This window comes from Poecilia reticulata, chromosome 2 (genome assembly GCF_904066995.2).
Source record: "Poecilia reticulata chromosome 2, P_reticulata-male-v2, whole genome shotgun sequence".
Lineage (NCBI taxonomy): Eukaryota > Metazoa > Chordata > Actinopteri > Cyprinodontiformes > Poeciliidae > Poecilia > Poecilia reticulata.
In genome coordinates this window covers 15067704-15089328 of record NC_088831.1, presented here as the reverse complement: position 1 = coordinate 15089328, position 21625 = coordinate 15067704, and the positions used below count along the sequence as shown (strand labels likewise).

Sequence of the window (21625 nt, the reverse complement as noted above, 5' to 3'; positions counted from 1 at the left end):
GGGGCGTGTTGGTGTTCTCAGCAGCGACAACCCGGAAGTAAACAAAACCTCTCTTTGGATACCAAACGCTGGCTTTGATCTCTTAAAGGAGCAGCGCACATTTTAAAAGCTCCAAGTTTCTGTTCACTTTGTTCTCCTGGTACAGCTCTGTAATCAGAACATCATTTTATAGACTAGTTATTTTAGTAATTTGGTTAAAACGCAAAACGTGTAGATAATATAGATCCATTACACACAGAATTAAAGTATTTATTTTGGTCAATTCATAAAGTTTTGGTTTACAGCGTTTTTTATGTGCTATTTATTAGACTAATAAAAATGTCTTAATACATGGATTTATATTCTGGCCATGTCATTACCTATTGCTTGTGCGCCCGTTTTTACCACAATTCTTTCTTCTACTCAACTTAAATTATAAAACTGGATGACCAGAACCGACAGGGAAAGGAGGCTCCTGTTATCAAACCATTTCCTCTTCAACGTTTTATTCGGATGTCACAGATAACGCTGAGCTTCTGTAAAATGATCTGTTTTAAAAATGTATATGAACAAATGAAAGCGTTTCATGTGCGCGTCACAGAGAAGGTGGAGTAGATCCCCCAGTGGTCGCTGGTGAACAGGCCACACCGGAGCTTCTCCAGGCCGATCAGCGCCATGCTGTGAGGCTCCAGCTGGGGGATGCCATCCCCACTTGCCCGCCGGAGGTACACCCGGTCGAACCGGAACCGGCACTTGAACGGTATTTCCTTGTTGGTGTTTGCCCGGGTGTCCCAGGTGTAGCGGCACTTCTCCGGCTCTCCCAGCTGCTCCCACAGGTCCACGACGTTCCCTGGAAGCCCCACGGCGGCCACCTGCAGGGAACGCCAGAGAGGAGGCTGAGAACACCCGGAAACAAACCTGGGCTTTATCCTGGGAATTATAAGCCTAACCGTGACCCCCTCCTGGCTGCTCTGATCCCCGTCAGGCTGCTCTAACCCCCTCCTTGCTGCTCTGACCCCGTCAGGCTCCTCTATTATTAGTCTAATATTTATGTGTTCATTGTTGACAATACTGAAACACAACTAGTCTTAAAAATCCCTGAAAAACATCATACATAAAACACAAAATGTTTTAATGATGTTTTAAAATTCACTGGCTGGTTACTATGTTGGGTTTTAACAAAAAAAAACTACATTCATTTGAATTGTTTGTCATTTTTCAGACTCGTTGTGTTTCAGTTTTGATCATATAACTACCCAGGAATATTTTTAAATTTCCTCTCCACTTTTGACATTTTTTAACAGAAAACCAGAATGGGCCGCGCTTGCGCCCCCTAGGAGGAGAGGTGAGGAATCTGACCTCGTGGTCCCTCAGGTTGGTGTCCCCTCCAAACAGAACCGTGTGGTCATCCGGAGCCTGGCTCATCATCTTCATCACCAGCCTCAGCTGCCTCATCCTCTCTGCAGAGTTGGCCTTGCAGCTCTCAAAGTGGGACGTCATCAGGCTCAGCTTCTGGCCTCCGAACTCCACCTGGCCCAACAGAGCGGATTTTCACAATAAAAGCCTGGGTGACAGGACTTGGTTGTTTGTGGACGAGCAGGAACCTGAGCAACCAGCAGGTTTCTCATCATACGAGACTTTGAGAAGTGGAGAATGTGGTGATCCAGCAGCCTGAGGCGGGACTTCTTCAGCAGCATCATGGTGAAGTAACCGTCCTGTCCACCTGGGAGGAGACAGCCCCAGGAGACACACACCGTGAGACACACACACTGTAAGACACACACCGTGAGACACACACAGCGCTGTGAGATACACGCCGTGAGACACACGCTGTGAGACACACACCGTGAGACACACACACTGTAAGACACACACCGTGAGACACACACAGCGCTGTGAGACACACGCCGTGAGACACACGCCATGAGACACACACACACAGTACCGTGAGACATAAACACTGTAAGAGACACACCGTGAGACACACACCACCACCCAGAGTCACCCAGTCATCAGATGGCCTTCAGACTGCAGGACCTTCTATGAAGTTGTAGGCGTCTCCCAGACGTCTATGCATGAAGCGCATGTAGGGCTGCACCATCTCCTGCAGAAGCACCACATCAGCCGAGTATCTGGGGAGAGACCTGTTAGAAACACGTCTGCAGTGACCCTTGATCCTGAAAATTAGCCTGGTCTCACTCTGTGAGGTAGGAGCAGAGGCTCCTGGCTCTCTCTGGCTGCTCGTCTCCATCCAGACCGTCGATGTTCCAGCTGATCAGCGACAGCTGCTCCTCTCTGCTTTCTGTTGGCCCCACACTGCACAGAGGGTTAGCACACCATGCTAACACTGCACAGAGGGTTAGCACCCGATGCTAACACTGCACAGAGGGTTAGCACACCATACTAACACTGCACAGAGGGTTAGCACACCATACTAACACTGCACAGAGGGTTAGCACACCATACTAACACTGCACAGAGGGTTAGCACACCATGCTAACACTGCGGTATTATCCACCTAATCAAAGTTTATCAGATGATGAACGCATTAAACTCGCATAAATACTTCCAACAGTTTATAAATTATAAATGCTAACATCAAAACCAGAGAGCAGAGAGAGGAGGAGGAAGATTCGGCCTTCATAACGGCGAAGGATCATATCATCAGCGTCTCTCTTTCTAACTTGGTGAGCAGACAGGAAACTAAAGAGGAGCAACAAAAGCTGAGGAGGTGGATTAGCAGAGCTAGCTAACAGCTGATGGTGTCATCCACCACAGGTTACTCTGCTGCCTGGATATTGAGCTGTTAGCATGTTAGCATGAGACCATCGTACAGCAACAGTCTTCAGAAGCCTCCTCATATACGCTGGAAGACTGACTGCTACTGGAGGTCCTTCCAGCCCACAGCATCACTATTCATAACAACTCTGGAGATTCTTGGATGATTTGAGTTACAGCAACCTTTAATTTGTCTTTGGCATTAATAAAGTATCTTTGTATTGAACTGAAATTATTGACAACAGAGTCATTTTCTTCTACTGGAGAGAAGAAAACGTGACGGACTGAAGAGCATTCATCTGATTCGTTAATAGATCTAGAATATTTGAAGAAAGCTTGAAGAATCAATCCGTGGTTCACCTGATCGATCTGTGGATCTGTTCATGGGTTCGTTATAATTTATCCTGGATAAACATCACTCCCTCATCTTTCTCGGAGTCCAGGAAGCCTTGGCCCGTTGCCATGGTGACCAGCCTGGGCAGCGCACTGGCCAATCAGAACGGCTGATAGTTGAACCAGAAGAACCATTTCAGCCCAACAGATGATGAAAAATGTTACTTCCTGGTCTGAGTCACCGTCTCTGTCATCAGATCTGAATGAACTATTTAACTTTCTCTAAACTCACATTGACTCTGCAGCTTTCACAACTTAGCAGAACTTTTCAGCTGCACGCCTAAAAAGGACTTGTCAGAAATCCTGCGAGAAAATGAAAGATGTAACATAGCGCTACAGCAACAACAGAACAATGAGTGGGTGAACTACCTGCTCTCTGGTTGTGTGCAGCCTGAGCTCTTCTTCTCTCCATCCATGTCAACCCTGAAGGTCCAAATGAATCCAGATCCAGCTGCGGGGCAAGGGCGGCTCACCCAGAGAGAACCGCGCCCGAGTTTCTGTTTCCCTGGAATAAATCACATGACCTGGCAGCTGTCAGGGCTGAATGGAGCCAAGTTTATTCCAGATGTTATCAGCTTTTTATTCTCGTCTCTTTTCTCTCACCAAGAGTGTGTGACGTTCCCTCCAAAGCTCTATTAATGATGTTGTCTCTGAAGGGAAAGAGCCCGTTGTTGGTGGTGTCATAGTAAAGCATACTGTTAACCCCAGTGTTACAGTAAAGCATACTGTTAGCCACAGTATTAAGGAAAAACATACTTTTATGCCTACAACATATTTTAATTAAATTATTAGTTTAAATTAATTTATTGGAGCAATCCACCATTTACACCAGCTGGTGGCGATAAAGCCACGGCGTTATAAACCGGAACCTTTGGAGTCCGAGTCCGTGTTTCTTTTCGGTGTGGGAAATTTGTCAACAACAACCGGTTGCGGTTCTTTTAGAAACTTAAGTCATTTTTTAAGGAAAACTCTGGTTTTTACGCGTTTATTAATCTATGTTAATGTGTTATTACTTGTTTTAGCAGAATAAGTCTTAGATATGTGTAATAACATTTAAAAACAAGTAAAAGCCCCCTTTAGCTCCCTCTCTACATATATCAAAGGTAGGTTAATTTGGGGGATTTATAACTAAAAAAGCTCATGTATTTCTAAATGTGCGTTTGGAAAGTGATGCCGAATTAGAGTCAAGTATTCGTTCATTTAATTTAATTTGATATAAAAGCTGTTTCTGTTTTGGCCGTGGAGATAAAACGATTAAAGTGGAAAAGTCATGGATTTTTAAACGAAACATGGTGGGTGATTACTTTTCTAGGATTTTTTCCTTGAGTCCTTCAGGTGTCTCTCTGTGTACATCATAAACTCACAGAACTGGCGCGTTTATTTTTCAGCTGTAAACGAGTCAGCCTCTATTAATTATTAATTAACAAGAAACCTTTCACTTATTTTCCTGAAAACGAGCTATTTGTGGGTTGGTGTGGCCTGGAAAAGCTGGATTTACAGTGAAGGTTTTCTTATATATGGGCTTCATAAGTTAGAATTCATTAAGGAGTTTGAAAATGAGACACACTCATTGTCTCAATAACAAATGTTGCTGGACTATACATTGTCCCAAGAATTAATCCGATATGACCTATGATATCTTATTTTCAAGTTTTCACTCTCTCCAAGACCAATAAACTTTAATTTTATAAAAACACACAGGACCAAAACCATGAAAGACATAGAATATAAAGTCTGGAAACAAAATAGGCAGTCAAATAATATTAGTCATCAAAATGGACATTATTGACCTCATTTTAATTTACCAATTGTGATTAATTGGTGATGACTAATTTTTGGTTGTGTGCTCCTCCTCGTTAAGGTTTGGCGATGAATCCCAGAGCAGATCCAGCTGACGACTTCCTCCTCCAGCAGCCCTGGCTTCCTGTCTGTATCGACAGCTGCCAGCTGCTGGTCAAGAGCTGGTTCGGCGACGCAGAGTACCACATCCTGCTGACCGACATGCAGGGCGTGTGGGAGGAGCGGATGGATGCAGCGGCCATTGAGCGTCGGGCGCAGGTACGGTGACCTTATGGTGTAGGTACGGTGACCTTACGGCACAGGTACGGTGACCTAATGGTGTAGGTACAGTGACCTTATGGTGTAGGAACAGTGACCTTACGGCACAGGTACGGTGACCTCATGGTGTAGGTACAGTGACCTTATGTTGTAGATACGGTGACCTTATGGTGTAGGAACACATTATGTGACTTTATGGCACAGGTATGGTGACCTTATGGTGTAGGTACGGTGACCCTACATTGTTGGTATGGTGACCTTACGGCAGATGATGATGAGAGACCTGCCTCTGCCCTCCAGGAGCTGAACCGGCGTCTGCGCGCCGCCGTCCAGGCCTTCTTCTCCCACCTGCGTGAGGCGACTGAGCCCTGGCTGTCGGGGGGAGGCAGCGGCGAGGCCCAGATGTGTGTGTGGCGGCGTGACGGGGCCGTGACCTTGAAGCTGAAGAGTGAGCTGGCTGGCCTGCCGTTCCACTGGGAGTTCCACTGCGGCCCCGCTCCTGTGTCTCTGGTGAGCCGCAGAACATCTAGAAACACGGCAGCTGCAGCTGCAGCTATGCCTTAACTGCTCTGTGCTTCTCAGGTGTGCGCTCAGCTGGTGCGCCCCCTGCTGGCCATGAGCCGCCTGATGCACAGGCAGGTGGAGGAGCTGGGAGAGCTGCTGGCCAGGAAGGACGAGGAGATCCAGGACTACCGGGAGAACGGAGCCACGCTCAGCAGAGGTAGCAAGACAGAGACACAGACAGGAAGTGACCAACACAAACAGACAACACACCCAGACAGGAAGTAACCAAGACACCTAGACAGGAAGTGACCAACACACCCAGACAGGAAGTGACCAACACTTAACCAGTTTTACCGTCCAATAGAGAAGCGCTGTGATTGGTGGATGAAGAGAGCCCCGCCCCTTTCCTAAAGCTATCTGTTTGGGGCAGTGGCAGCGCTCCCCGTCTGTTGTCTGCTCTTTCATAAAGAAACAATCAAAATATGATGAAACATGAACTTTACGTTGCAGAACTGCACATCCAAGCAATAATTTAACATCTAGATGAATATATTAATTATTTGTAAAGCCAGCAGCTGATCAAAATAATTATGGTACTATTTATGTTCTTATTATGTATGAAATTAACTGAATTAAGTCTTTAATGATCTCAGCTGTGATCATTGAATTTGATATTTGATGGCAATTTCTGTGATTTTAATGGCAGAGCGCCTGCAGACGGATGTTTTCAACAAACAGCTCTACACAGAGGACTTCATTCAGAAGGTAAGAGCTCAGCGACACAGACTGCTGCTGCTGCATTAGCCTCCAGACAGCTGAAGCTCAGCTGCTGCCAGCCAATCAGAGCGGCTCTCTGGAGCCAGGTGTGTTTGCTGCGTCCAGATGTGAAATGTCTCATCTCCCTGCTGACCCTGTGCTTCACGCCGCTCTGTTAAAATCGTCATGACAACCACTCTGTTCAGTTTTCTCCTTCTGACTTGATTCAGTAATTATAAAGAATCTGTGGAGATTTGATCGATTTTTGATCCAAAAAACAAAAGAAAATCTGGGAATTTTTTTGTAACATTTTTCATTTCTTAACATTTTTCTTAAAGATCCTGTAAGCAGGAAGATTCTGTTAGCTCTATTCTAGCTGCAAGACATTCGGTATTCGGGCTGATCCGGTCAGATGCGGTACAGTCCAGTCTGGTCTGATCAGGTTCTGTGAAAACCAGACTCCAAACCGAAATAAAAGTTTCTGGGAGAAATGTCACTGAGACTGGAAGATCAGCCATTGGCTGGAGCGGAGTGTGTGTGTGTGTGTGTGCGTGTGTGTGCGCGCGTGTGAATCAGAGGCGTTTAGCTTGTATGTGATGTATTTATCAGGTTGGGGCCAGAGTGTCAGCCATTTGCTGACTTTGTTTGTGTTGTTTGTCTCCATGCCAACCACCTCTGATCTGAAACAGGTCAGAGGTGCATAAATTACTTAAAGATAAAGTAATTCATGCAAATTACTTCTGCATGAAGTTATTTTTCTCCTCATTGATCATTTATTAGTGAATTTATAGGATCTCTAGCGCCACCTTGTTTCAGCTCTGTAACGTTTTCAGGATTAAAATAAATCACATTCATTACTTTATTAAACTTTGAATGAATGTAATTTATTTATATAATTTGTTTTGATTTGCAAAGAAAATACCTTTTAGCAAATTTTTTGTTTCAATCTGGATGTCATAAAAAAATTGGAAAATCTTATTTTTTTTAAAATAGCATTTTCAAATTATTCGTTATTAATTAATAATTTTAATACATAGATAATTGATCTGTTTTCAGAAATATTGTTCTATTTACGTTTCCTTAATTAATTTAAAAGTTGTTAAAAACATGTTCAGCTTCCATATATAAAATAATGAAATCCATCAGAAATACACATTTTGTTGTGTTAGAAAAGAAAAAGAAAACTTTTTTAATTTGAAGAGATTCTGTAAATGTATTTTTAATAACACTGTTATAGGTTTATCTCAGTAACAGTATTATTGTTATTATAATTTAGAAGTACATAAATGTAGCTTAGTGTGCTGTGATTGTTTCAGTCTGGGATGAATTCTGTCGGATTCTCAGCAGCGTTTTTAACCTCCAGCTTCTTTCAGCTGCTGTGTTTTCCCCTCACAGCTGAAGCTTTTTGACATTTTCGGTTATTTGTGCGCGGCCTCATCAGCGACTGTTTGTTCCCCTTGTGGCTTTCGTTTCCCACAGCGAGGGGAGCGCAGGGCAGGCGCACGGCGGAAAGACTGCCTGATGACAGGAGCTGCTGCTTTTATTTTCTGCTGCGTTTCCCCACCGGCCGCCACACAAACACCCCGCCCAGCGCAGGTCAACATTTACACGGGTGGAAATAGTCTGGCTGACACACACACACTTATTTACACACACTGCGGCTAAAGCTGGAGGACAGAGACACAGGTCTGATGCTTTCAGGATCAAACCAGCTTCTACAGTAGGGGTGTGTGTGTGTGTGTGTGTGTGTGTGTGTGTGTGTGTGTGTGTGTGTGTGTGTGTGTGTGTGTGTGTGTGTGTGTGTGTGTGTGTGTGTGTGTGTGTGTGTGTGTGTGTGTGTGTGTGTGTGTGTGTGTGTGTTGGGGCGTCCCTATCTTTGTCCGGACCAGAACAGACCGGTTCTGGTTGTGAGGATATCTGGAAATATCTCAGTTACAGACTTTGAATAGGCCTCAAAGTGCTGAGTCGTGATTCCTGACCACAACTTTACTCTGAAAGACACAGGAAGTGAAACATTCACCGACTTCCTGGAGGACAGAAGTTTGCGCTCGCCAATGCTGTCTTATGACATAGAGTAAGCTATGTCCTGTTAGCCTTTAATGCTAACAGGACAGACATCTCTGTGGTATCCAAGAAGGTCAGGAAGCACAGCAGCGTGCTAATACACTATGATCCTATTAAAACGCTGCTAGCTTCCTGTTTTAATAGTTCATAAAATATAACTTAACATGCACCAATACGCACAGAGGAAACGGCACAAGCTAACAGCTACAGTCGACCTCACTGTTGGGAACACTTTTGCTAATGCTCTAATAGCAGAGCTAGTTTTAGGTTAGCATTTTAGCTTCCTTAGCTTCCTTAAATGTATTTATACAGAAAATAAGCGTTAATTTACTGGACCTGTGTTGAAAATTGGTTGACTGTTAAAAATCCAAAAAGTTAGATGTTTATATTCATATACTTATTTTGAAGTAGGCAGCAGTTCTGTTTCCTCTGATGTTTTCTTTGAACAAATAGCAAGAAACTAACAAATGAGGTTCATAGAAGAATGAAACACGTACATGAGTTTAACAAATAGCAAGAAAAATTCACACATATTCATAAATTCAACACAGTTGAATTTAATTCTTAGCATTAGGTTCTGATAAATATTGTGTTGTCGTAGTATGTTAGTGGAACTAATGTTTATGTGCTGTAGGGTTAGCGTTGCCACCACTGATCTTCCTGATCTCCACTCCTGGGGTTTCAGCCAATCAGTTCCTGCAGCATCCAATAGATTAGCTTTTGTAGCTAATTCTGGATTTTATGAAGTTCTGATTCAACCAATGGAGATCTGGTGTCCCAGTGGGGATCTGGTGTCCCAGTGGGGATCTGATGTCCCAGTGGGGAACTAGTCTGGGATCCGGTATCCCAGTGGGGATCCAGTGTCCCAGTGGGGATCTGATGTCCCAGTGGGGAACTAGTCTGGGATCCGGTATCCCAGTGGGGATCCAGTGTCCCAGTGGGAATCTGGTGTCCCAGTGGGAATCTGGTGTCCCCAGGGGATCTGATGTCCCAGTGGGGATCTGATGTCCCTGTGGGGAACTAGTCTGGGATCCGGTATCCCAGTGGGGATCCAGTGTCCCAGTGAGGATCTGATGTCCCAGTGGGGAACTAGTCTGGGATCCGGTATCCCAGTGGGGATCCAGTGTCCCAGTGGGAATCCGGTGTCCCCAGGGGATCTGATGTCCCAGTGGGGATCTGATGTCCCTGTGGGGAACTAGTCTGGGATCCGGTGTCCCTGTGGGGATCTGGTGTCCCAGTGGGGAACTAGTCTGGGATCTGGTGTCCCAGTTGGGATCTGGTGTCCCAGTGGGGAATTAGTCTGGGATCCGGTGTCCCTGTGGGGATCTGGTGTCCCAGTGGGGAACTAGTCTGGGATCCAGTGTCCCTGTGGGGATCTGATGTCCCAGTGGGGATCTAGTCTGGGATCTGATGTCCCAGTGGGAATCTGGTGTCCCAGTGTTCCCAGTGGAAGCTGGATTGACAGGACTGTCCTCCGTCTCTTTGTTGACATCGGCGCCCGGCTGCGTTGACGCGTGCCGCACACTTGCAGCTCTGAACCGTCACCGCTTGGGAACGTCGCCCACTTCCTGTTTCTTGGTCCGGCGGCTGTGCGTCTCCATGGCAACCTGCTCGGCAGTATAACAGCATCTGACAATTTGTGGCGGCTCCTGACCAAAACACCTCACTTGAGGTTTACATGAATCACGTAATTGGGCAGAAATACTGCGGCTCCCAAATGTGGCATTCCGATTCAGATCTGCTGCTTTCTGCCTTCAGCCGGACATTTTTCTACTGCATTTATTCCTAAAAGTAATAAATAAAGCCTAAAGCATAACAACCTTATTTACAGTGTAGAAAAATGCAGTTAATGCAGCAGGAGGTTTAAATCCTGTAAGCGGCTCAATTATCACGTTAACGTCGCTTTGTAGGGAAAGTTTGTGAAAATTAATTAAGCTGAAGACTTTTGTCTTGTGATGTTGTTCTAAACAACATTTTGAAAGAATTTTGACAAAATAATTGGTTTGCTGTTTGCTGATGATCCAGAGGTTTATTTTTAGGATGAAGATAAATCTATTTATTGTCCAACTTCAGGACAGAAAAGTCTGGATTAGTCAGTTCATCAGACTGAGATGGTAAAGTTAATCTTTTCTTTTTCTCAACATTACGGAAGAACATTAGGGACAATTTTTTCAAAAGACTTCTTAAGATCATAAATGTTTGAGTTGTTTATGGATAAAGTGCCGATTTACAATCCAATAACAAACAAGAAACAGTTTTGACAATATTTTCATTTTTCAACAACATAATTGACATTGTCAGGCTATTTTTTTGGATTCTGACTCAGTTAAAGTCAGAAGTTTTGTTTCTTCTGTAGATTCCAGATGTGTTTCTGGTCTGAAAACCAAAATGCGTCTCCAACTGCAGCATCGCTGTTCGGCTGCAGTGAACCTGACCACACAGCTTTGCAGGTGAAATGGTTTCTACCTGATCGTTTTCCTCCTGTAAGGACTGAAGATGGAAACTGTCAGCTGTGTGAGGAATTCATGGCTGAGCTGGGAAGGACACTGGTTTCATCTGAACTCGGAGTGACGTGCTGGTGTGAAAATCATCGGCTGGACGGCTGAAAGGATAAATTTAGTCAGTGAGTCATGAAGCCGTTAGCCTGCCTCTGCTAACAATCCAGGACAGTGACCAGTTTGATTTATCCAGAGCTTCATCCACATCAATCTACCTGTCACTGGAACTGGGTCGGGACAGGGAGGCTGCAGGGCTACTGGGACAGCTGAGAGGGGGCAACAAGGTGCTGAAATCCAGGATTAGAGTCTGCAAACACAAGACCGAACGTTGAGACGGAACCAAAACGAGACCGAACATTGAGACGGAACAACAACGAGACCGAACGGTGAGACGGAACCAAAACCAGACCAAACGGTGATACGGAACAACAACGAGACCGAATATTGAGACGGAACAACAACAAGACCGAACGTTGAGACGGAACCAAAACCAGACCGAACGGTGAGAGGGAACCAAAACCAGACCAAACGGTGAGACGGAACCAAAACCAGACCGAACGGTGAGACGGAACCAAAACCAGACCGAACGGTGAGACGGAACCAAAACCAGACCGAACGTTGAGACGGAACTAAAACCAGACCGAACGTTGAGACGGAACCAAAACCAGACCGAACGTTGAGACGGAACCAAAACCAGACCGAACGTTGAGACGGAACCAAAACCAGACCAAACGTTGAGACGGAACCAAAATCAGACCGAACGGTGGAACCAAAACCAGACCGAATGTTGAGACGGAACAACGAGTGCACTCTGCTTCAGCAGTGACACAACAAACTTGGCGGTGGAAGCATTATGCTGTGGAGCTGAACCTCATTTGAGCATAGCATTGAATACAACGTCCAGTTAGTTCTAGAAGTTCATTCAAACCATTCAGACTGAAAACACAACCAGGATCAGGCCTGTGCTGGGGGCGTGGCCTCTGGTGGGGCGGGGCCTGTGCAAGGGGAGGGGCCACCAGGTGAGCTGCTTCTCACTGCGTTCGCTCCAGCCATGTGCGGAAGGCCATTCCTGCCAGGAGCAAAAGCATCGTCTGGTACCGCAGCAGAAATGCCTGCAGGTTATCGTCTCTGCTTTCAGACGTTGCCGTAGCAACAGCTGACCAAGGACTCCTTCCTGGTCATTTGGGTTTGGGTCAGCTGGCTCACAGAGGGTTTAGGGTTAAAGGTAATTTGGGATCAATGGCAACGCAGGAGAGGCTGACCAACAGTCAGAGTGCTGCCCCTGCTGGCGGCTTAGAGTCACTGCAGGTGACCCTGTTGGTGAACCAGGAAGTGAAACTGTTTGCTGTTTGTTTAGTTCACATGATTTCTGCTGTAAAGAAACAGGAATGGACTCTGGATCCCCGGCAGATCAGACAGACTAGAGGAGGCAGACTTCTAGATGAATCCAGGGCTTTAAATAGGCCAGAAGCTCAAATATCCTGCCACTGGCACTAATGGGCTTCCGTACGGGTCAGGAGGGCTCCATGGAGATTTTAGCGCCGCCGGTTCAGGTGAAGTGAGGCGGTGTGCAGCCAGACCCCCGGGGGGCATTAGGGCAGAATAAGGGGGGCTTTCTGCTGCTTTCTGCCACATTGGCTCCTCTGTGCGACGCGCCGCAGCCACATTTATTTTTACGATATTTAAACCAACACATAACAAAAATAAATCAATGAGCAACCTGGAGTCTGACCGCAGAGAGAGAGCGCCCCCCGTACCCCACCCTAACCCCCCACCCTATCCCCCACTGCCCCCGCCCTAACCCCCCACTGCCCCGGGGGAGGAGGGGGTCAATATTTACCCAGCTAATTCTGACAGTTTGTCTCCTTAGCAGAGAAAATAGCAGCAGCTAAACGCAGCAGGAGCTCAGCCGCATCACTTCCTGCTACTGGTCGCATCCTGACCTGTGATGAGAGGCTGATGACATCACTTCCTTGTGTCACACCTCAGAGATGCTGCAGGATTCTGGGTCCGATCCCAGGAAGGAACTGAACTGCAGATTTATAAAGACATATATATGGGGATTATAAATTTAAAACTAATTAAAAATAATAAAAAACAAAGTTTTAAAAAGATTCATCATTAAAACCTGAAACAGACATGTTCAGCCTCATGAGTAGTTTTTGGTGATAAGTTTTGGTGATATTTTCTCTGCTTTGACTCTATTAAAAATAAAGTCAAAGGGTTCTGAGGTTCTGAACCTCCAGGTAAAGAACCTCCAGGTTCTGGATCCTTGCTGATCCAGATTCGGTTTCTCTCCAGAACCTTCCTGTGCTGCGGTCCGATCAGTCCCACGCTCCGGGATTCAACACTGACCTGCAGCAGCTCTACGCCGCCGTCACTGCTCACTGCCCCACACCGCACAAACGCAGACGACCCCAGGAGAACCACGGCGACCCGGACTGGACAGAACCAGGACCGCCAGAACCAGAACCACCAGCACAGACTACAGGTGAGTCTGAAACAGAACCAGACCAACTGGAGGAACAAGCATCAGACATCAGGCTACATGGACAGAAACTCAGTTTGCTGATGATAATCTGATCATATCAGATTAAATCCATCAGATTAAATCGAGTCTAAATGTGCGAAATCTGCATTGAACCAGTAAGTCAATGAGAGCATCCCTAATTAAACACTTCCTGTTTTATCTGCCTGCCAGTGATTGGACCTGATGGAGGCGACCCAGAGAACCAGAACCCCGGCACCCCAGTTGGACCAGGTGGTGCGGCGCAGGTCAGGGTACGTCTGCCTCTCATCCAGCTTCAGGAGAACTGAGAACAGCAAGAAACACAGCAGACGATACCAGATGTTTTTCCTCCATCCGACTGAAACTGAAACATTCAAACCTGCCAGCAACAGCGGCAGGCCACACTTTTCAGATGTATTTGGTGTGAAATGCTGAAAACTTTCAGATAAAATCCATAAACTCGTTTTATTCTGAAGAAAAACTTCTAAAAAGTTTGAATGTTTCTGAAAGCAAGTTTCTGTTCTCCAGGCTCCGGCCGTCGGCGCAACTCGCCCTGCAGAGCGACAGTCCTCTAAACTAAAGAAGAAGAAAGTGGGCCTGTTCCGATGACAGACAGGAAGTGACTCGGTTGCAGCGTCTGATTGGCTCAGAGAGTTTTAAGCTTCTGACGTTTGATCAGATTTTTCTATTTTATCTTTGTGTCAATAAAGTTTACATCGTCGGCGCCTCTTCGTTCTCCTCTTCCTCACTGACGCAGGGTATTCTGGGAAATGAAGTCTTCATTAAGTTTCTGCATCCTGAGGAAAGTTTTGGCGCCCAGCATCAGATCGTGGCTCTCTGCCCAGGGCGCCCAGTGGAAGGATAGAAAACATTTCTAGATCAACATCTGGAAATCTGAGCTATGTTCCACTTCTAGAGTTTAGGATATAAACAGAAACATGAATTATTATCATGGATTATAATTATTTACCTGCCGGGTCACCTGGCTCGGTGCGTGCGCTGCCAGGCGGGGGCAGGGGGAGTGGCCGGCGGGCAGAGGGCCGGTCCCGCAGGGCGCGGTCCTCCTCATCTGGCCCGCAGCGCAGCGGCAGCTCTCCATTCCCACCGAGCCGCAGCAGCTGCGGCACCAGGAGACCCGAAAACCTGCCGCGCTGCGGGACTCTACCTGCTGCGGGATTCACGACCTGCTGCGGGACTCTCCACCTGCCGGCCGGACAGGCGGCAGCACGCCGCGCAACTCCGCGGCCGCAGCTTCCAGCCCGCCCACACCTGTTGCTGCCTCTGGCTGCCCTGCGGCGTATTGGACACCTTTACGCACCGAGCGGCTCTCCGGTCCCCGCTGCTGGTCTTCACAAGTTTCCACTGGTCCTTTGTGGTCTCTCTGATCCTTACTGGTCCCTACTGGTCCCCGCTGCTCCCCTTCGGGGTGCCATGCGTCCCTCCGCGGCTCCTCCAGCCTGACAACGCAGCGGGACGCCGTCTCTCCGGCGGGATGCGGCTCCCCGCGCTGCTGGCCTGCCTGGCGGGCTGCGCGCTGCTTCTGCCGCCGGCCGGCCTGGCCTGCGGGCCGGGGAAGGGCCACGGCCGGCGGCGGGGCCCCCGAAAGCTGGTGCCGCTGGTCCTGAAGCAGTTCAGCCCCAACGTGGCGGAGCAGACGTTGGGCGCCAGCGGCAAGGCGGAGGGGAAGATCAGCCGCGGCTCGGAGCGCTTCAAGGAGCTGAGCTCCAACTACAACCCGGACATCATCTTCAAGGACGAGGAGAACACCGGGGCGGACCGCCTCATGACGCAGGTTCGGCCTAGTCCAAGTCCGCAGACATTCGGCAGCTCGTGCGTAACAGAGTGCTTCTGGTGGTGTGGTGGTCTGCGCAGGCGCAGCAGCAGCTTGTTCAGGTGGATCACCTGGTGATGCGCGTTCCCGCCCTCAGCCGCAGCAGCCGCCGGTGGGTCGGCCTCTCGCGATGTTTATGACGTTAGCATTGACGTGGGATTTATTGGGCTGCCAACTTCCGATGGAAAATCCGTTAATAAAATCAACTTTCGGTGACCACGGCCGGATGTCCACAAACCCACGCGGGGGAGGCTGCAGCTGTAGATCAAAGACTTGAACCGATTGATCCGATTGAACCGAATGAACTGATTCGATTCAAACTGATTTTAAAGTCCCAGAGTTTTCTTTGAAACTTGTTTTATCAATAAGATAAATCCGAGTTTAGCTCAAATTAATTTGTTCCAGTCAGATTGATGAGTGCAGACTGAACCCTCCGGTTTGTCCCGCTGCTCCTCCGGTGTGTTTTGGTGAAAACAGCCTGTTCCTGGCCCCAGCCTTCATTATGGCCCCTCTGATCCATTTAGCTGATCCGTTCCTGGGCGCCTCGCTGTAAAAACTGTTCAGCTGATTTCATTATATTTGTAACGGAAATGAAAAACTTTGTTAAATTTGTTTCATTTCTGGTCATGTTGGACAAAGGAGTCTCTTTCAGATTATTTAAACATTTTATATTTTCTCCTTCTCCTTCTCTGCGTGTGTTTATGCGGAAGTGGCGCAGTGGTGCGCCAGAACCTCCAGAGCAGCGCAGCCGCAGCTGTTCTCTCCCGGCAGCCTGGAAGAGACTTTTATAGGGTTTGATGCGGTTCGCGGGCCGAACGAGGGACGCTGAGGGACGCCTCACGGACACGGTTCGAGTTTATCAGCGGAACCGCATTAATTAGATGCTGCGGGACCGAAAACATGTCATCACGCAAACCTCAAATGTTAGAAACTCTGAAAACAGAAAAACTTTGAAACATGTTACTTTGTTTCTATAATCAAAAGAAGTTTGTTAAATTGACTTTATTTAAACTTAATATAACATGTAAAAAGAATTAAGGGAAGAAACAAATTCAACAAAGGAAACAAATAAAAACTCAATAAAATCCAACAAACAAATTTTGAATCAAATTTTTTCGGAATGTTCAGATTTCTGATCAAATGTATCAGTGTAATGATGTCATCAGTTAATCACTCGCAGTCAGTTTGCTGATCTGCCTCAGAGGGGCGGCTCGGACGTTTGATGGCCTCCGTGAGCCCTGATGGGCCCCCCACCACCTGAGTACTCCTCTGGCTGCGGTTCTATAGATCTGCTGATCTGGATAAACTTCTGGATAAATGTTTCTATGAGACGAAACGCCTCGTCCTCACTCTTAACCTTTAACCTCTAACCTGTTAGCGCCTGGCTAACTGCTCCGTCTCTCCGCTCTGCAGCGCTGCAAGGACAAGCTGAACTCTCTGGCCATCTCAGTGATGAACCACTGGCCCGGGGTCCGGCTGCGCGTCACTGAGGGCTGGGACGAGGACGGCCACCACTCGTCCAGCTCGCTGCACTATGAGGGCCGGGCCGTCGACGTCACCACGTCCGACCGTGACCGCCACAAGTACGCCATGCTGGCCCGGCTGGCGGTGGAGGCCGGCTTCGATTGGGTCCACTACGAGTCCCGGGCGCACGTCCACTGCAGCGTCAAGTCAGGTGGGCCGCCGCCGTGACCCAGCAGTGACCCCGACGTGACCCCAGTATGACCCCAGTATGACCGCACTGTGACCCCACTGTGACCCTGCCATGACCCCATTGTGGCCAAATTGTGACCCCAACGTGACCCCACTAAGACCTCACTGAAACCTCACTGAAACCTCACTGAAACCTCACTGTGTCTCACAGTGACACCATGACTCACTGTGACCTTTGTTTTAAGCTCCCTTGGTTCTGCTCTGTTGTCATGGAGGTTTGGAATCGTCTCCATGTTTCACCAAACCAACATGATCACATGTCTGTTTATTATTGTTATTATATTACAGTTTATATTTATATTTATATTTGGAGCCCAGGATCCAGCAAATCAATAATATCCATCACCACAGACATGAGATCAATATCAGCAGATAAACAGCTGGATTCACTGCACAGCATTCTGGGAGATGTAGGCAGTGGAAATTATTAGCTGCTTAGCTTCTAAGATAAACAAGCTAAGCTAGCTGAATAGCATCAGCTAACTCACTCACTCTTTGGTTGCCTACCAATAACAAGCTGAGTAGGTGGGGCAGCAGCTGTTTTTCAGAACTGCTTAAACGAGTTCAGACATTCAGAACAAATAGCTGCTGATTATTAGCAATAATTAGTAATTATTGATGTTGATCTATGTGAAGCCCTTACATCGTGATGCGTTGATCTTCTGTCGGCTGATCTGGTTTCTGAAGGGAGACGTCCTGGAAACATGAGGGAGTTTCTGGGTGGAGGACGGGTCGGTTCTGTTGGGTCGGTTCTGTTGGGTCCATCCTGTTGGGTCGGTCCTGTTGGGTCGGTTCTGTTGGGTCGGTTCTGTTGGGTCGGTCCTGTGGAAACAACTCAGGTTTATCATTAGGTTTTCACTGAGAAACTCTCCCAGTTTCAGGAACTGATGCAGCAGGAAGTAATCCCTCCAGCAGGAAGTAATCCCTCCAGCAATAAGTAATCCCTGCAGCAGGAAGCAATCCCTCCAGCAGGAAGTGATCCCAGCAGTAGGAAGTAATCCTTCCAGCCTAAACTCTAACCATCCATTCAGGAAACGTAAAGTCAGTCCGTTTTTCCTTTGATGGTAACAGACATTTCCTTCTCCTCCCTCTTCCTCCCTCCTCTTACTCCCTTTTCTTCCTCCCTCCTCTTCCTCTCTTCTTCCTCTTCCTCCTGTTTCTCCCCCAGAGCGGGTGGCGAGGGCCCAGTCCCTGACCTGATCACAAGGGAAACTATCAAGTTGGTATCTTTCATTTTCATTCTGTTTTCCCTTTAAAACGCAGTCAGTGAGTTACACGACCTGACCACCAGAGGGCGACAAAGCACCAAGACTGATTTATATCAGGAGAAAAAACCTGAAGGAGTCTGGATAAATCTGAACAAGGAAGCTCAGATAAAACTGTATATATACTGTACTAACAACAATAATGATATTAATAATAATAAACTGTTCTCTGTGGCTGCTTACTTTAGCTTTTGCAAATTTTTGTTTCAGAAGTTTTACATTCTTTCTGTTTTCCGGTTCTGGTTGCTGGTTCTGGCCTGGACCACACCAGTCTGGATCAGACCATGTTGTTCTCTGGATTCAGCCAAGCCAATGTCACCTGAAGGCAGCGGTGAGAAGTTCAGGGCCTTACGAGAACAGTCGCTTCCAGAAGCACAAACACCTCCAAATTGTACCTGAAGGCTTGGCTGTGCTGGCTGCTGGGAGACCAGAGGAAGTTTGAAGGCTAAACTAAAATCCATGACTCTGTCGGCCATTAAAGGTTTCCTCTGTGCCTAGTTCAAAACAAGCAGCAGGACAATGCGTTCACTGGCCACTGGTCCATTCGGTGGTGCGTTCACTGGTCTGTGGCAGCATCATGGTTGGGTCAGATGGGTTGTCCCTCCCTCATAATGAAGGATTTGAGCAACGATGAAGTTTGAGTTGCCATGGAGACCATACGATGGGAGCTCTGGTTCTGAACTGATTGAATCTGGATCACTGATCCACTTTGCTTTGAACAAACTGATTCAGCTGAACTGTTTCACCTAGTTAGCATTAGCTTGATTAGCATTAGCTGAGTTAGCATTAGCTTAATTAGCATTAGCTTGATTAGCATTATCTGGGTTAGCATTAGTTGGGTTAGCATTAGCTTCAGATTAATCTTTTTGCTTCTTGCTAAATGATTTCATGTAATTTCTAAAGTTCAGGTGAAAATGAGAAAATCAGCAAGAGATAATCAGTCAATATTACCAATATTTCCTGATTTGGGTTATAAACATAATTTCCTGTTATGATGTTCATTGTTTCCTGTTCTGGTTGTAAAATCTCCACTAGGAGGAAATGGAGACATTTATTAATATTTATAGATCCGTTATTGGGTCCAGTAGGATGATTTCTATCATATCTGATCAGTTATTGATCAGAAGATGTCTCGTCCTCACAGTCTGTCTCTCTGTCCGTCCTCAGATGACTCCATAGCGGCCAAGGCAGGCGGCTGTTTCCCTGGAAACGCCTCGGTGACGTTGGAGGGCGGCGCCCGGAGGTCCATGAGCGCGCTGCGGCCCGGGGACCGGGTCCTGGCCTTGGTGAACGGCGGCCTGGTCTTCAGCGAGGTCATGACCTTCCTGGACCGGGACCCGGACACTCCGCGGTTCTTTGTAAGCCTACGGACTGCGGCCGGGCCACGGCTCGCCCTCACTGCTGCCCACCTGCTGTTCGTGTCGGGCAGCAACTGCTCCGAGGGTGTAGCGCCGGCGACCGGCCAGCTGCGGGCCGCTTATGCCGACACCGCCCGGCCCGGCCAGTGCGTCCTGGTGGAGGACGGCGGGGCAGTGCGTCTGTCCCGGATCGTCAAGGTTGATGTGACAACGAGCCGGGGGGCATTTGCCCCACTGACCCAACAGGGAACCATCATGGTGGACGGCGTGGCGGCGTCCTGCTACGCGGCGGTGGACGGCCACAGGCTGGCCCACCGGGCCTTCGCCCCGCTCCGCCTCCTGCACCGCTGGACTGGGAGCGCTGGGCACCACAGCAACAGCCTGCACTGGTACTCACGGATCTTACTCTGGCTGGGCCGGGCGGTACTGGACCCGGGGCGCCTCCATCCGCTGGGCGTCGCTTAGGGGCGACATGTGAGAGAAAAAAAGCAAACTGGTGGTTCACAGACCTGCATCGGACCGAGACAGACTTCGTGCTGGACTGGCAGCAAACAGGGAGTACCAGCAACAAACAGGAAGTACAATCAGCAAACAGGAAGTACCAGGAACAAACAGGAAGTACCTGAGCGAACAAGAAGTAAGAGGAACTTTTCCTGGAGCAGCAGACATTAAACGCACTGTGAAGCAGAAATTCAGATGTAACCGTCATCCTGACCAGATTGTCTCCATAAATTCGTTACGATAAATTTATTGTCATTTATTGATCATAACGCACATTCGCCCTAAAGGACTAAAACTCTAATTTTGGAAAGAAAATTTTGGAACTAATTTTGGAACTAATAAATATTCTGAACATCCAACATCAAACAGGAATAAAAACCACAAACAACTGAAACCAGAAATAAAATTCATTATTCATAATCTTCTAACTAAATTTACCTTCACAAGATATTATTAATCAGAATTGAAATTATCGAGTTCATTTAAATTTATCAGGCGATTTATTATGACACGCTGTGATACAATCAGTCAGATGCTTTTTGAGTTACGTTATAACACAGACTGCTACAGGAGCGATCCGGCTGGCTATAGAAACCAGGATGAGTTCCAACGTTTCATTTTCTTCTGGGATCAACAAAGTATTTTAATTAAGAAATGATTCATTATTTAAACACAAGAGTTATTTATGTTTGTGTTTATTGTGTAAATTAGCTAAACCAGCATTAGCTGGTATGATCCTGGCCACCAGGTGGCAGCAAAATGATTTAATTGTCCCGTTTTAATCCACATTAAGAGACTTTATTTCAACCCACACAGGGTTAAAACATCACAGATTAAGTCCAGATTAAATCCAGATTAAGTACCTGCTTAATTTAGAGTAAAACCTAATTTGACCTGAACACAATATTTTATTTTAACTTTGATCAGATCAATTTTAAATCGAATTACTTTTCATAGCTGAACCAGATTTGGAGTCATTAAAAAATCTTTAGAGTAAATTAATGGAAAAACAATTTTTACTAGAAATAAACCAACAACCTGAAAAAAAGATTAATTAAATTCTGTTTTTAAAAATTAATTTCTAATTTTCATTTAATGTATCAGAGCTTAAATCACTTTCAAGCAAATAAACACAATATATTAATTATTAAAGCTGATTTATAAAACATGTGATTTAATTAATTCAGAAGGATTTTGATTCATGGTGCGAAGTTTGTAAATATTAACCCGATGTTAGGAAAAACGTTTACATTATATCCCTTCATGTAATATTAATTTTATTATTATTATTATTGTTATTTTTGTTAGTGAAAATGCAAAGATTTATTTATTTTTTATTAAATTGTGGAAATTTGTTGTGTTGTTGTGTTTATATATCTGTAGAAACAAAACCAGTAAAAATCAACAGATAAACTGTT

General features: G+C 46.6%; 3 protein-coding genes across 6 annotated transcripts; 2 read left to right on the top strand and 1 right to left on the bottom strand.

The window, feature by feature from the left end:
- Positions 1-468: 468 nt before the first annotated feature.
- On the bottom strand, positions 469-20239 carry LOC103457114 (tyrosyl-DNA phosphodiesterase 2-like). 3 transcript variants are annotated; one of them, XM_081598229.1, is made up of 10 exons: positions 20104-20239; positions 17727-17905; positions 11246-11337; positions 10999-11134; positions 3520-3655; positions 2179-2295; positions 2017-2111; positions 1584-1702; positions 1339-1509; positions 469-851 (listed from the first exon to the last, which is right to left on the bottom strand). In XM_081598229.1, the coding sequence occupies exons 5-10, from the start codon at positions 3564-3566 to the stop codon at positions 564-566; spliced, it is 837 nt and encodes a 278-aa protein (XP_081454355.1). In that variant the 5' UTR covers positions 3567-3655; positions 10999-11134; positions 11246-11337; positions 17727-17905; positions 20104-20239; the 3' UTR covers positions 469-563. The 3 variants fall into 3 exon arrangements, with proteins under 3 accessions (XP_081454355.1, XP_081454351.1, XP_081454359.1); XM_081598225.1 differs by lacking the exons at positions 10999-11134; positions 11246-11337; positions 17727-17905; positions 20104-20239 and adding an exon at positions 3754-3990; XM_081598233.1 differs by lacking the exons at positions 3520-3655; positions 10999-11134; positions 11246-11337; positions 17727-17905; positions 20104-20239 and adding exons at positions 3118-3260; positions 3383-3484 and having other exon boundaries at positions 1584-2111.
- On the top strand, positions 4032-14264 carry nhej1 (nonhomologous end-joining factor 1). 2 transcript variants are annotated; one of them, XM_008396403.2, is made up of 8 exons: positions 4032-4253; positions 5012-5208; positions 5509-5718; positions 5791-5929; positions 6419-6477; positions 13332-13521; positions 13732-13811; positions 14068-14264. In XM_008396403.2, exons 2-8 carry the CDS (start codon positions 5020-5022, stop codon positions 14146-14148), a joined length of 948 nt encoding a protein of 315 aa, XP_008394625.2. In that variant the 5' UTR covers positions 4032-4253; positions 5012-5019; the 3' UTR covers positions 14149-14264. The 2 variants fall into 2 exon arrangements, with proteins under 2 accessions (XP_008394625.2, XP_017159263.2); XM_017303774.2 differs by lacking the exon at positions 4032-4253 and adding an exon at positions 4265-4442.
- On the top strand, positions 14386-21562 carry LOC103456683 (indian hedgehog B protein-like). Its single transcript, XM_008396393.3, has 3 exons — positions 14386-15331; positions 16784-17045; positions 19516-21562. The coding sequence occupies exons 1-3, from the start codon at positions 15032-15034 to the stop codon at positions 20169-20171; spliced, it is 1218 nt and encodes a 405-aa protein (XP_008394615.1). The 5' UTR covers positions 14386-15031; the 3' UTR covers positions 20172-21562.
- The last annotated feature ends 63 nt before the right edge of the window (positions 21563-21625 follow it).

Bases quoted from the DNA above. Each gene is read 5' to 3' on its own strand.
- LOC103457114 (XM_081598225.1), bottom strand. From the start codon at position 3,904: ATGTTTTTCCTTAATACTGTGGCTAACAGTATGCTTTACTGTAACACT. The intron at 2,112-2,178 runs GTGAGACCAGGC...GTCTCTCCCCAG, and splicing joins CTCTGCTCCTACCTCACAGA to ATACTCGGCTGATGTGGTGC. The intron at 1,510-1,583 runs GTTCCTGCTCGT...CTGTTGGGCCAG, and splicing joins GAAACCTGCTGGTTGCTCAG to GTGGAGTTCGGAGGCCAGAA.
- nhej1 (XM_008396403.2), top strand. From the start codon at position 5,020: ATGAATCCCAGAGCAGATCCAGCTGACGACTTCCTCCTCCAGCAGCCC. The intron at 5,719-5,790 runs GTGAGCCGCAGA...TGTGCTTCTCAG, and splicing joins GCCCCGCTCCTGTGTCTCTG to GTGTGCGCTCAGCTGGTGCG. The intron at 13,812-14,067 runs GTACGTCTGCCT...TCTGTTCTCCAG, and splicing joins GTGGTGCGGCGCAGGTCAGG to GCTCCGGCCGTCGGCGCAAC.
- LOC103456683 (XM_008396393.3), top strand. From the start codon at position 15,032: ATGCGGCTCCCCGCGCTGCTGGCCTGCCTGGCGGGCTGCGCGCTGCTT. The intron at 15,332-16,783 runs GTTCGGCCTAGT...TCCGCTCTGCAG, and splicing joins CGGACCGCCTCATGACGCAG to CGCTGCAAGGACAAGCTGAA. The intron at 17,046-19,515 runs GTGGGCCGCCGC...GTCCGTCCTCAG, and splicing joins CCACTGCAGCGTCAAGTCAG to ATGACTCCATAGCGGCCAAG.